The sequence below is a fragment of the Molossus molossus genome, unplaced genomic scaffold (genome assembly GCF_014108415.1).
Source record: "Molossus molossus isolate mMolMol1 unplaced genomic scaffold, mMolMol1.p scaffold_m16_p_15, whole genome shotgun sequence".
Taxonomy (NCBI): Eukaryota; Metazoa; Chordata; class Mammalia; order Chiroptera; family Molossidae; genus Molossus; species Molossus molossus.
The window spans coordinates 54,348,685-54,363,908 of NW_023425350.1; the positions used below are offsets into that span (position 1 = coordinate 54,348,685).

A 15,224-nucleotide genomic window follows, 5' to 3' on the forward strand; every position below is an offset into this window, starting at 1 on the left:
TTGAAGAGAATTGATTAGATATTTTGGAGAAAGTCTTTCGATTTGGCTGTTTGATGTTGGGTCAAGATTAGATTGAAGTTAGGCATTTTTAATGCATCTCGTCAGGGAGCACATAATATTAATATGCATTACTGATGCTGTTTGATCACTTGGCTAAAGTGGTGTCTACCAATATTCTCCACTGTTCTACATATTTATGAATTTCCACAAGACATTGCTTCTTTATTTTATTATATATGTATGTGTGTATGAAATATAGACCAACATAAATATATGTATATATAAAAAGGTGTGTGTATATGTGCATATATATGCTACACATTATTAAGTGTTCTTTATTATTGTCTGTAGTCCTGTACTTGGATCATTTACTTCAGCCTAAAAGACTTTTTTTTTGGTATTTACTTAGGTCTGCTGGAGATTAGTGATCTTCTCTTTATTTGTATTTTATTTAAAAAATAGATTCAAATTCTGTTATTTCTTTCTTTTTTTTTCTCCTCACCCGAGGATGTGATCAGAGAAAGGAAGGGATAGAGAAACATCGATCGGTTGGTTGTCTTCCATACATTGCCCAACTGGGGCTCAAACCCACAACCCAAGCATGTTTCCTGACCAGGAATCGAACCAGTAATCTTTTGGTGCACAGGATGACGCTCAACTAACTGAGCCATTCTGTCCTGGCAGAGATTTATCTATATTTTTATCAATTATCCCCATCTTTTGCTCTCAATATATTATTCATTTTAAAGTCCTGTACTAACTTCAGTATCAGAATCTCCTAAAAAATCATTTTTTTTCCTCTCAATTTTTACCTTTTCTTGCTTCACAAATTTTATAATTTTAGTTTATATGCTAGACATTGTGAATAAATACCATGAGAGTGAAAGTACTATTTGCAACAGAGAGGATTTTCCCTTTTCTTTGTTAACCAGATAGAGTGACTGATCATTCATTTCAGAAATGACTCATTCTACCTGTGATTGTTAATGATTTGTTTGGATTTTTGCTTTAAGCTGACAAGTCTTTGATTCTTCAATAATTAAAGATATTCAGTTCAGTCTTTCAGATGTTTGAATTTAGCTGTTTGGACTCAGCCCTTGCAGCTTTAGAATGTAACAAATGTAAGGGGAAACCAGCTATGTGTTTTTGTGGTTACGTCTTCTCAATGGATATTTGTCTCATAAGCACTCCAAATTCCTCACCTTGAAAGCTCTTCCCCTCAGGCATTCGTTACTTAGCTCCCTGCCTGATGCAGGTTCAAAATCTGGCAAATATGAGACCCGATGTTTATCATAGGCCCCTCTATCTAGTGGGACTTGGTTTGTTATTAATACCATGACTGTTCAGAAGATTTCATTCTGCTTTTCTGGCTCAGTTCCCCATCCTCCCATATCACTCTAACACTAAGGAAATGTCCTGTGGGGAAAATCAGCTTGGCATTCTGCTAGATTTCATTCTGTCATGCCAGCCATGGGATCATAAAAAACTCTGGTGGTTTCTCTTTCCCAGTGGAGTATATCTACCTATACCAAGCTCCTGCCCATAATTTCTAAGATGAAATTAGTTGATATTGTTCCCTGATTGCTCTCACAGCTCTCTTGATATTTTTAGTATGATTTTTATAATTTATTCAACTGTGTTTGTTTATTACAGCAGAAATGATGGCCTATGATGGCTACCTGCAACATTTTACCTGGAAGTGGATCCTTAGATCACCTTTCATTTCTCTCTATGATATATTAATAGTACTTTACTTAGAATGTTTATATCTTTTATTGTACTTATTATTAGGTGTTTTTATGTTTTTAATATTATATATGGTATATTTTTTAGCTTTTAATTTTATAACTTCTGACACTGAAAAATACAGTGTATTTTTTAAAATTTGATTTTATATCTGGCAACTTTTCTAAAAACTTATATTCTAATAAGTTATCTGTAGATTGTTTTGGATTTTCTATCAAATATGAAAAGTGACAGTATTATTTCTTCCTTTCTTATCCTAATATCTTCTTTTTTCCTGTTTTAACTATTGATACCATTTAAGACCTTTACTAAAACATTGAATAGAAATGATAAGAGTTGGCATCCTTATTTTGTTCCTAATCTCCCAATGAACATTCTCCCATTTCACAATAATTGGGATAGTTGCCTTAAAGTTTTTATAGTTTTCCTTTCCTACAAATTTTTATTATACCTTGATTATTGAATTTTTTCAAATGCTTTATATGACCATATTGGCATGGTCATATGCATTTTCTTCTTATTTTATTGGTGGTGGTGAATCACATCAATTGATTTTCGAATGTTAACTCACCTTGCATTCCCAGAGTAAACCTTCTTGGTAGGAGTTGACAGACACACACAACATTTGGTTTTCTAACATTTTGTTTAGAATATTTGCTTCTATATTCATGAGACATTAGCCTATTATTTTTTTTCATGATTTTTTAAATTAGTGAATAGTAGACAGAGGGTAGAAATTGAAAAGTTCTTCTGTTCTTGTGATATAGATATTAATCCAATATAATCCAATATAGCTCCATTTTTTAAAAGCAAGCTTTATTTTTTGAGTAATTTTATATTTATAAAAAAAGATGTGAATATATATATATATATATATATATATATATATATTTTTTTTTTTTTTAATCCTCACCCGAGGACATTTTTCCACTTTTTGTTCAGATAGAGTGGGAGGGAAAGAGAGGGGGAGAGAGAGAGAAACATCGACGTGAAAGGGACACATCGAGTGGCTGCCACCCGCACAACCCAACCAGGGCCGGGGACAAACTGCAACCGAGGTACGTGCCCTTAGCGGGAACCGAACCCGGGTCTCTCCGGACCGCAGGCCGACGCTCTAACCGCTGAGCCAAACCGGCCAGGGCAAGATGTGAATATTATAGAGTTCCCTGTAACCCTCCCCAACTTTTTTCTGTTGTTAACATATTACATTAATATAGAATGTTTGTTGCCATGGCCAGTTTGGCTTAGCAGTTAGACTGTTGGCCCGCGGACTAGAGAGTCCCAGGTTCATTTCCTGCTAACGGCACATGCCTTGGCTGCAGTTTGTCCCTGGCCCCGGTTGGGGTCATGTGGATGGCAGCCGGTCGATGTGTCTCTCTCACATTGACATTTCTCTCTCTCTCTTCCTCCCTCTCTCCCTTCTGCTCTATCTGAAGATAAATGCAAAAATGTCCTCAGGTGAGGATAGATAAAAAAAAAGGGGGGGGTGGGATATAGAATCTTTGTCACAATGAAGAAGCCAACATTTGTACATTACTATTAACTAAACTCAAGACTTTATTTGGATTTCACCTATTTTTCTATTAATGACCTTTTATTTGTTCTTGAACTCAATCCAGTATATCACTTTCAATTTAGTTAGTCGTCATGTCTCTTCTTAGTCTCCTCTGGTCTATGATAGTTCCTCATTGCTTGTCTTGAGGAATACTGGTCAGATATTTTATAGACTGTCTCTCAATCGAGGTTTGGCTGGTGCTTTTCTTATGATTAGACTGGAATTACGGGTTTTGACAAAGAATACCATAGAAGCGAAGTACCCTTCTCATAACATCATAGCAGAGAGTATCCACATGACATCACTAGTGATGTGTACCTTTATCACTTGGGTAAATAACATGGTATTTGCCAGATTTCTCTGTTGTAAAGTTACTATTTCTCCCTTTTTATATTCTGTTCTTCGTAATCCAGTCACTAAATTCAGTCTATACTCAAGGGGAGAAGGAGAGATTAAGCTTTACTTTCTTGGGCTGTGGTGGAAGTAGTATCTACATATATTATTTGGAATTCTTCTGTAAGCAAGGTTTGTCTTGTCTCCTTGTATTTATTTATTCAATCATTTATTTGCTTCATTCTGTTTTCATATTCTCTATGATCTTAATATACATAATTACAGCACTGAAAACTTTTGGTTTCCCCATTGATATATAAACTTTTTGATTGAAAGCTTTGTTTCTCATTTCTCTTTGTACACTCTGTGCATTTAGTATAGTCCCTTGATTTATAGTAGACCTCTAGTAATTAAAAAAAAAAGAATGTATTTTCACTTGAACTGAAAAGTACTCTTTCCTCAGCTAAATTATATAATAGCATTCTAAATTGAAATTAAAAGTAGATTTAAAAACATAAAAATTAACTGATGCATGATTTCATTGTCGTAAGTATCTAAGAAAGCGAAGGTTACTACAGAAATAATTTAACCATTTGAGGTTGATATGTGTGCAACAAAACATTCCTTGAAACTACTTAAATATTTCTTGAAGCCCCTTTTGGAAAGATACTATAGTATTTTATAAACCAAGGATATGACCTGCTGTGTGTCCTTTCTTTTATTTGTTCAGATCACTGGAGAAGAATAAGCCCTCTCTTTCTGCCTTCTCTGGAAAACCATCATCTGATGCAGTCACTCAGATTACAACAGAAAGTCCAGGAAAAACTATGTTTTCATCTGAGATTTTTATTAATGCTGAAGATAATGGACATGAAATTCCAAAACCCAGTTCCCAGAAACTGGGCAAGGTTCCTGTCAAGTTTGCTTCATCATCTTCAGTCCAACAAATTACTGTACCTTATGGCACAAATGGAGGTAAGAGAATGTGATTGCATTTTAGGTCAGATTACCAACTTTTATGTGTAATTATCTTAGAAATTTGTGATTGTGTCTTTCTAGTCAGAAAACCTAATTTTACTTTTGTAAGCCTTAGGAACCACGTAATTACTGTATATCCATCTTTTATTTACATAGCTATAAAGAGAATATGATTTATTATGTTTTTACCTTAATTTCTAATAGAGTTAACATATGGAACTCATGCTGCTTGTGGTTGACATATTTTTATCCCATGATACTTGTAATAATGCAAGTATTTCATAAAAACTAAAAGGTCCAGTTTTAGGTGGGCATGGTTTTTTTTTTAATCCTCACCCAAGGACATTTTTCTATTTTTTGTTCAGATAGAGTGGGAAGGAGAGAGAGAGAGAGAGAAACATCGATGTAAAAGGGACACATCGAGTGGCTGCCACCCACATGACCAACCTGGGCCGGGGACAAACTGCAACCGAGGTACGTGCCCTTAGTGGGAACCGAACCTGGGTCTCTCTCGACCACAGGCCGGCGCTCTAACCACTGAGCCTAACTGGCCAAGGCGGGCATTTTGTTTTATAGTAAATGTTATATACTATAATAAATAGGTACAAATATATGTAATAGTGCAAATACAATATCATAAAACAATGACCAGGGACCCAGGTTGGTTGTGGCTCTGCTGTCTTTGAAACATGAAACCCACAATTACCTTGAATTCACTATCATAGTTAACTGGAAGGGACAAAAACCATGGAAGAACTCATGTGGGAAGTTTTTATGGGCTAGATATGAAAGTGGCCAAGAATTATTTTTTACAGGCTAAGAATAGTTTAAGCTGTGTTTTTGGTAAGCAGCTAGCCACCTCTACCATAAGGTCTATATTTAGAGAGTTCTATGGTGTTATCGTGATGGTGATAGTTCAGTAGTGCTCATACTATATAATATTCAAAATTAGAGTGAGGTGTTTTTTTTTAATTTTCTTTTTATAACAAGAAAATTAACTGCCCTGGCCGGTTTGGCTCAGCGGTTAAAGCGTCGGCCTGTGGTACAGAGAGACCCGGGTTCGGTTCCCGCTAAGGGCACGTACCTCGGTTGCAGTTTGTTCCCGGCCCTGGTTGGTCGTGCGGGTGGCAGCCACTCGATGTGTCCCTTCACGTCGATGTTTCTCTCTCTCTCTTCCTCTCTCTCCCTCCCGCTCTATCTGAACAAAAAATGGAAAAATGTCCTCGGGTGAGGATAAAAAAAAAAAAAAGAAAATTAACAATTAAGTTCCCATTCTTCCCCCAAATGATAAAGGAAATTTTAGATTACTAATTTTTTTGAGTATGTAATAGTTTGCACAAATCTATTTAAAATTTTTACTTATGTAAAAAGTTTATCCATAGATACAGTTGGGATATGCCTAAATGTATAAAAGGAGATTGCTTGATTCAGCATTTAAATTGCATTTAATTTCATTTAAATGAAACTCCCAAGCTGTACAGTTTAATAAATATCACAAAGAACATACCTGTTGCCACAGTGATACTATATAACAATAACCTCAAAAATCTCAGTGCTTTATAACAACAAACATTTGCTTTTCTCACTCATTGGTTTATGTGTCAATTGGAGTGTGGCTTCAGGAAGCAAAAATGATTTGGTTCTTTCCACTTGCCTTGTTCTGAAACCTAGGCTAATGGAACAGAACAGGAGCTATCCTACAGTATGTTGTTCTCATAGTGGTGTTAGAAACACAGAGGGGAAACCCAACTGTGAAAGTGCATTTTAAACCACTACTCAAATCAAAGGATGTATCTATATAGAGGCCACAGTTTATGGTTTTACCTTTATAAACAGGTACTTGGGAGAAAGGACTCCTTTAAAGTATTGATATTATTTGGTTTAGATTTTTTCTTAAATCCTCACCCGAGGATATTTTTCCATTTGTCTTCAGATGGAATGAAAGGGAGGGAGTGAGGGAGGGAGAGAGAGAGAGAGAGAAACATCAGTGTGAGAGAGACACATCGACTGGTTGCCTCCCACACAACCCCGACCAGTGCTGGGGATCAAACAGCAACCAAGGTACGTGCCCTTGGCCGGTAGTGAACCCTTGACTCTTTGGTCCATGGGCCGACGTTCAACCATTGAGCCAAACCGGCCAGGGCTGGTTTAGATATTTTTAATACTGTGGATTTAAAAGTAAAATTTTTATGGTTTGTTTTTTTTTTTGGTGTGAAAACATTTTAAAAAACAAAGAAGAATAATATGTTAAACATGACTATCTGCCCACTAATCTGAAGTAACAAATTCAGAATAATTTACTATATGTTTAAATTTGGTTCTATTTTTTAATTTTTTTTTTTTTGGTATGTGTCCCTAGCGGGAATCGAACCCGGGACTCTGGTCCACAGGCTGACGTTCCAACCGCTGAGCCAAACTGGCCAGGGCTATTTTTAATTTTTTGAAAGAAATGTATAGTTGAACTTTCTTTAACCCTTTCCAGTCTTTACTTTCCCCAAAGCAGCCATATTTGCTGTGTAGTCACCGCTTCCCCATAGGCAGGCAGTACAAAGTAATCTTAAAACTCTTGCATCCAAATATAAATTTGATGAAAAATTTGAAAAGCCACTTGTCTTTCTCAGAATTCTCCATCTCCATATCATAACCATACTTGATCTGGGTCCATTAAAATTCTGTTCAATTGTTGCCATTTATTTTTGCAACCTTTTAAGTAAATGGTAAATTTAACCATCACTATCAATTTTTATGTACACTGGTAGAATAAAATTAATAAATCATTATTGTAGCAATAATGATTATAGCAATGACCAAATAGAAGTGGAAGGTACAGTGATTTTTCTGTTGTTTAAATTATTCTTTACAAAATTTTTGTTCACGTTAACTTCAGTCAGGTTCTCATTGGCTAGGTTTTTGGGGAAGTGTGTGTGTGTGTGTTGTGTTTTTGTTGTAGGTTTTGTTTTATTTTTTGCCTGATGGAATGGAATAAGTATTCTTAAACAGTCTGAGACTTTACTAGGCCTGCATCCTGCCCCAATTTCCCCAATACTCCCAATCCCCTTATCATTTTCTAATTATTTTCTTCATGTCACTTATAATTTATTAAAATACTAGGTAATTGACTTCTTTAGTATGTTAATTGTTTACTATATCTCCTTTTAAAGCAGAGGTACTTTTCTTTGTAGTTCACTGATACGTCCCAAGGATCTTGAACACTGTTTGGCACATTGAAGTTACTCAGTATTTGTTCATTGAATTAATAAATGTTTTCTTATCAATTGATCTTTATCTCCTTAGTTCAGCCTTCACTGTTGCCATATAAGCCTTCTGGTAGTACGAAGATGTACTATGTTCCACAATTAAATAAAATGCCTTCATCTCTGGATTCCAAATCAGATACCACCATTGAGAGCTCACACTCAGGTATTATACAGAATTATTTAAAATTTTATATTTTGAAATTTTATTTGTAGATTGGCTACTTAATTCTGGAATGACATATGAAAGCTCAGTGCTATTTCATCTTTCAGTGAAATATGGAGCTTTTCATGCCTCAGTCTCTAGTTCAGATAAGTGAGTTATTTGGTCAGATATATTATGTATGCTTAAACATTTAATAACTATTTGATGAACAAAATTATATGGACAGTTGTTTTGGATTAGAGAACTCTGTCTAGGTCAGAGTTTTCCAAGTGTTCTCTGTTCACAGACCCCTTAATGTTTTGGTGATTTTTTTCCTCCTCATTATGTGGAACACATATAAGAAGTATTTTTTCGCCCCGGCCGGTTTGGCTCAGCGGTTAGAGCGTCCACCTGCGGTCCGGAGAGACCCGGGTTCGGTTCCCGGTTCCTGGTAAGGGCATGTACCTTGGTTGCAGTTTGTCCCCAGCCCTGGTTGGTCGTGCGGGTAGCAGCCACTCGATGTGTCCCTTTCACATCGATGTTTTTTTCTCTCTCTCTCCCTCCCACTTTGTACAAAAAATGGAAAAATGTCCTCGGATGAGGATAAAAAAAAAAAAAGAAGTATTTTTTCAAATACCTAGTAAGTTATTAGGACACAAATACTTATTGTTTTGATCTAACAACTTAAACACAAATATTAGGTATAAACAAAAATGTTAGATATTTATTTTGAAAGGAAATACTTTGTTTGAGATGAAATTGGACACAACACCCTATTTCCTGCTTTTATTACAGAAACTGTCAAAAGTCATGTTTGTAGCCCTGGTCGGTTTGGCTCAGTGGTAGAGCATCAGCCTGCAGACCAAAGAGTCACAGGTTCAATTCCGAATCAAGGGCATGTACCTCGATTACGGTTCGTCCCTGGCCCTGGTCAGTGTCGTGCGGGAGGCAGCCAGTCGATGTGTCCCTCTCACATTGACATTTCTCTTTCTCCCTTTCTCTCTACCTAAAGATAAATAGAAAAATATCCTGGGGTGAGGATTAAAAAAAAAAAAATTATGTTTGTAAAGATACAACAGCATTAAAAGGAATGTAAGGCTATCTAATGTTGAAACTTTACCTTGAGCTAGTAGTTTGTGTAGGGTACACCAGATAGCAAATATCATTGTTGTTTCCCTAGAATTTTAATATCCTACAGCACCCCTGTGTGATTGATCACCCCAGGGCAACTGCAGATTTAGAAAATGAGTAACATCCCACGGAGTTCTCAATAAATATTTTCTATGGTAACTTTAAAATAAGGGTACTTAGTTGATGTGTTGTGGGGTTTTCATTGATGGAATTAAAACATTCTGAATGGTCCACAGGAGATGACTTGGTTCAGTTTAGATATAACCTGTTTTCTTAATGATTTGTCAGTGGACATCTTTACATATGTAGAAATTACACAGAAAGGAGAAGTTGTTCTGGTCTTAGGCAGATTTTGGCTTTTTTTTGGTTAATTTTGAGAGGACAAGACTAGTATCTAACGGTAATTGAGTAAAAATCACGGGTATAACTGTTTCTAATTTCCAACTATGATGCCACTGAAAAAAAGAACCACAATATGATCATATTACCAAATATTAGAATTAATTAGTAAGCTTTTAACTAGAAACTGGAAGAAATGTCCATTACTTGCAAGTCTGTGATTTTCAAAACACATTTAATCGCTACCAGAAATAAAACAAGCTCCTCAATTGATTGTAGGTAGGAAAATCTTTGATCTTACTATCACTTTCAGCCCTCTACTTCAGAAGACAGAATGTCTATATCAACAAAAATCTGATCAGTTTTCCCAATACTTTTTTAGGCCTCTAGTGTTCTGCTATCCATTCACGTCTATAACTATTCCATCTAGTTGGAGACATTAACTTTGAGAAAAATTGGACAATGATGGAAGGAGAAAATATCTTGGAGTTGGGGTGGTGCATTGTATCCTGAGAAACATTCTTTCTGTAAATAAAGTACTAAATGAATGCACCAGTAAAATAAGAAGAAATCTAGTAACTATATATACTTGAGATTGTAGTTTTTTGTGTTCTTTATCTATTCTGGGAGAGGGAGTTGAAAATAGAAAGCAATCCTTTTTTGGACCAGTAGAGTTACTCTAGAGGAAAGCCTAGCAATTTTTCTAATAGTCATTGTCTATTAGTGTGTTGTGCATCAACAGTCGTGAGAATAATCCAATTAGAGTTTGGGCCAGGGCAAGTCATGCATTATTGTTATAAACATTTGGGCCAAATAAAATTCTCCTTCATTGAGAATGAATAAGCAGTTGAACTCATAAAATTCTTTTAAAAAATACAGACAAGGCAAAGGTAACAACATCCCAAAGAAAGAGATAGATGTTAGAATTTTACTCATTAGGCCCAGTAACACTGATAACTAGTTAAAGACTTTTAAACAAAAATTATTACTGCAGACAAGGTTATTTTATAGTGATAGAAAAGTCTATATATTATCAAAAATATAAAACCAGTTCTAAATATATATGCACCTAGCAATCAGTAATCTTAAATACAAAAAGAAAGACAAAATTAAAAAGACTCAAGAAATAATTCAATCCAGTAGCAAAAAGTCATGTATTTTATAATTCCTTTATATGAAATGGGCAGAATAAGCAAGTTCGTATACACAGAAAGTAGATTACTGGTAGCCAGGAGTTATGGGTAAAGGGGAAATGGGAAGTATTTGCTAATGTGTACAGGGTTCCTTTTTGGGGTGACAAAAATATTCTGTAATTAGATAGCAGTGTTGATTATAATTATACTAAGAACTACTGAATTGTACACTTATTTAAATGTTATGTGAATAATATCTCAATTGAAAAAAGAGAAGCAGCAATGAACAAATGAAGAGAAGTCTGCCTGAAAATGTAAACATTTGGTAGCAGATTTAAAATACATTTGCAGGTAGTAAAGAATAAAATCAACATGAAGGAAATTGAATTGGTAATGAGGACAAACTTGAGAAATTCTCCAAATATATAGAAGAAAATGAAAATGATTAAAAAGAAGACGAGACATAAGAATCACAGCTAAGTAAACCAAACCAAGAATTATATCTATAGCTAAAGAAATAAGCAGAACATTGTGAACAAAAGTATATCAAAGACTTAATGGAGGAAAATTTCCCTCTCCTAAAAAGGGAACACAGTATGCAGATTGAAAGTTGTTGAAAGTACAACAATCAGTAGTATGACATACATACTAGAAAAATATTTTGAATTAGAATGAAAGGAAAAAATTATATAAACATGTAGGGTTTTTTTTTTTTAAGTCACATAGTTAAGAGAACAAAATTTAGTCTGATATCAGATTTATTTAAAATACTAAAATCCAATAGATAAATGGAGCAAAATATATTTATATAATTATATAATTCAAGGATATATGAACCCAAGTTTATAGTCACTAAGCAATATGGCAAAGAGAAGACATTTTCACATATATGCAGGAACTATAAAATGTATTCTGTCTTCGTCCCATCTTGAAAAATTCACTTGAAGACTCACCCAGCTGAAGAGAGAGACCAAAATGAAGAGTTCAAAAAAGAGAAACGAAGTAGTGCTAAAAGCTCCTAGTAGTAAACTTTGAAGCTGATTTAACATAACACTCATCTTAAATGATAATTTAGCCCTGGCCAGAATTGTTCAGTAGTTAGAGCTTTGGCCTGCATACTGAAGGGTCGCAGGTTTGATTTCCAGTCAAGGGCAGGTACCTTGTTGCAGGTTTGTTCCCCATCCCAGGTGGGGCACATTCAGGAGGCAACCTATCCAGGTGTCTCTCTCACATCAATGTTCTTTCCTTTCTCCCTCTCCCTCCATCCCTCTCTCCTTCCCTCCCACTCTCCCTCTCCCCCTCCTCTCTCCCTCCCTTCCTTCTTCTCTCTCTGCCTTCCTTCCTCTCTCCCGCTCTTCCTTCCTCTCTCCCTCTCCCCCTCCCTCTTTCCTTTCCACTCTATCTAAAAGCAATGGAAAAATATTCTTGAGTGAGGATTAACAACAACAACAAAAAAGATAATTTAGTTGCAAGGTGGAAAAAAAATGCCAAGAGTTAATATTGAAATGAAAATCATGGAAAGAAAAAAGATTTAATTGTATTTTTTTGTCTTTAATAGAAGAAATAACAGGGTTTCATTTTATTCATAATGGTGATCAGACAGGTTAAAGAGGTTTTTATGAAACTCTAATATACCTAAAGCAAGACAGCAAAAGAAAAAATAAATTAGACTTCATCAAGATTCAAAACTTTTGTGCATTAAAAAACACTAGCCACAGAAATAAAATAAAGACAGACAAAAAATGCTATCCACAGAGTAAAACGGTAATGCAGAATTGGAGCAAACCATTTAAAGTAACATATTTGGTAAGTAATTAATATCCAGAATATATGAAGAACTCTGACAACTTTGCAACAACAAAACACAATATAATTTTTAAATGAACACAGGACATTTTTCCAAGAAAGATATATAGATACAGAGATTCCAAAATGGCGACAGAGTGAATAGAAGCTACACAGACCCTCTCCCAGGACCAAACTGGAATTACAACAAAAATAAAGACATATCGTCGGGAAAAAGCAACATAAAAGCAACTAGCAAGGACTGTATAACCAGGGACACTGAATCCATCCTGATAGGATTGCAGAAGCACTGGGGGAGGGGGGAGGCTGGGAGCCCATGGATAGATCATCTGGACAAAAAATTGACAAGGAAACACAGACTCTAAATGAAGCACTAGATCAAATGGATTTAATAGATATCTGCAGAGAATTACACCCCAAAACTGCAGAATTCACATTCTTCTCAAGTGCACATGGGACTTTCTCAAAAATAGACCACGTGTTAGAGCACAAACTAAGTCTCTACAAGTTCAAGAAGACTGAAATCATATTAAGCATCTTCTCAGATCACAATGGCATGCAACTAGAAATCAATTGCAACAAGAACATGCAAAGACATTTGAAAACATGGAGGCTAAATAGCATGTTATTAAACAATGAATGGGTTACCATGGAGATCAAGGAAGAAATTAAAACCTTCCTGGAAACCAATGAAAATGAACACACAACAACACAAAATCTATGGGATGCAGCAAAAGCAATTCTGAGATGGAAGTTCATAGCACTACAGGCCTACCAAAAGAAGCAAGAAAAATTTCTAATAGACTATCTCACCTCACAACTTAAAGAACTAGAAAGCAAACAAAAAGAAAACCCCAAAGCAAGTAGAAGGAAGGAAATAAGGAAATAGTAAAGATCAGAGCAGAAACAAATGACATGGAGACCAAAAAAACAACCACAATTCAAAGGATCAATGAAACAAAGAGCTGGTTCTGTGAAAAGATAAACAAGATTGATGGACCCTTAGCTAGACTCACCAAGAAACAAGGAGAAAGAACACAAAATCAGAAATGAAAGAGGAAAAGTAACAACTGACACCACAGAAATACAAAGCATTGTTAACAACTACTATGAACAATTATATGGCAACAAATTCGACAATCTAAGTGAAATGGGCAAATTTCTAGAAATACATAGTCTCCCAAAACTGGACCGGAAGAGATAGACAACTTGAACAGACTAATTACAATTGAGGAAATTAAAGATGTAATCAAGACTCTCCCAGCAAACAAAAGCCCAGGCCCGGATGGCTTTACAGGGGCATTTTACTGAACATTCAAAGAAGAACTAACAACAATTCTCTTCGATCTATTTCAAAACATTCAAGAAGAAGGAAGACTTCCAAACTCGTTTTATGAGGCCAACATAATTCTAATTCCAAAAACGGAAAAAGACACTACAAAGAAAGAACACTACAGGCCAATATCCCTGATGAACATAGATGCCAAAATCATGAACAAAATACTAGCAAATCAGATCCAGCAATACATCGGAAAAATTATTCACCATGACCAAGTGGGATTCATCCCAGGGATGCAAGTCTGGTACAATATTTTCAAATCAATAAATGTGATACACCACATAAACAAAATGAAGGATAAAAACCCCATGATCATATCAATAGATGCCGAAAAAGCATTCAACAAAATTCAGCACCCATTTCTGATAAAAATGCTCAGCAATGTGGGAATAGAGGGATCATATCTCGACATAATAAAGGCCATATGTGAAATACCTACAGCCAACATCATACTCAATGGGCAAAAACTAAAAGCATTTCCCTTAAGAACAGGAACAAGACAGGGATATCCACTTTCACCACTCTTATTTAATATAGTACTGGAAGTCTTAGCCACAGCAGTCAGACAGGAAGAAAAAATAAAAGGGATCCAAATTGGAAAGGAGGAAGTAAAACTGTCATTATTTGCAGATGACGTGATATACATAGAAAACCCTAAAGACTCCATCAAAAATTTGCTAGACTTAATAAATGAATTTGGCAAAGTGGCAGGATACAAAATTAACGTCAAGATATTGACGACATTCTTATATACCAATGATGAAGTCACAGAAAGAGAAACTAAAAAAACAATCCCATTTACCATCGCAGCAAAAAAATTAAGATACCTAGGAATAAACTTAACCAAAGGTGTAAAGAACCTATTTGCAGAAAACTACAGGACATTGAAAAAAGAAATAGAGGAAGATATTAAATAGTGGAAACACATACCTTGTTCATGGATTGGAAGAATTAACATAATTAAAATGCCCATGTTACCCAAAGCAATCAATAGATTCAATGCAATCCTCATCAAAATACCAATGACATATTTTACAAAACTAGAAGAAATACTTCAAAAGTTCATATGGAACCAAAAAAGACCCCGAATAGCCACAGCAATCTTGAAAAAGAAGGACAAAGTACGTAGGATCACAATACCAGATTTGAGGTTATACTACACAGCTACTTTAATCAAAACAGCCTTGTACTGGCACAAGAACAGGCATAGAGACCAGTGGAACAGAGCAGAGAACCCAGAAATGGACCCAAGACATTATGCTCAATTAATACTTGACAAAGGAGGCAAGAACATACGATGGAATAAAGACAGCCTCTTTAATAAATGGTGTTGGGAACATTGGACAGGTAGCTACATGCAAAAAAAATGAAACTAGACTTACACCATACACAAGAATAAACTCAAAATGGATAAAAGACTTAAATGTGACCCGTGAATCCATAAAAATCCTAGAATAAAATGTAG

The 15,224-nt window shown here is 35.3% G+C and overlaps 1 protein-coding gene across 1 annotated transcript in view; it reads left to right on the forward strand.

Moving 5' to 3' along the window:
- Positions 1-15,224, forward strand: part of ALMS1 (ALMS1 centrosome and basal body associated protein) — a 234,301-nt gene that overhangs the window by 122,915 nt on the left and 96,162 nt on the right. Inside the window, exons 13-14 of the mRNA XM_036263247.1 lie at positions 4,365-4,609; positions 7,907-8,032. Coding sequence (XP_036119140.1) covers positions 4,365-4,609; positions 7,907-8,032 — 371 coding nt within the window. The remainder of the gene's footprint in view (positions 1-4,364; positions 4,610-7,906; positions 8,033-15,224) is intronic.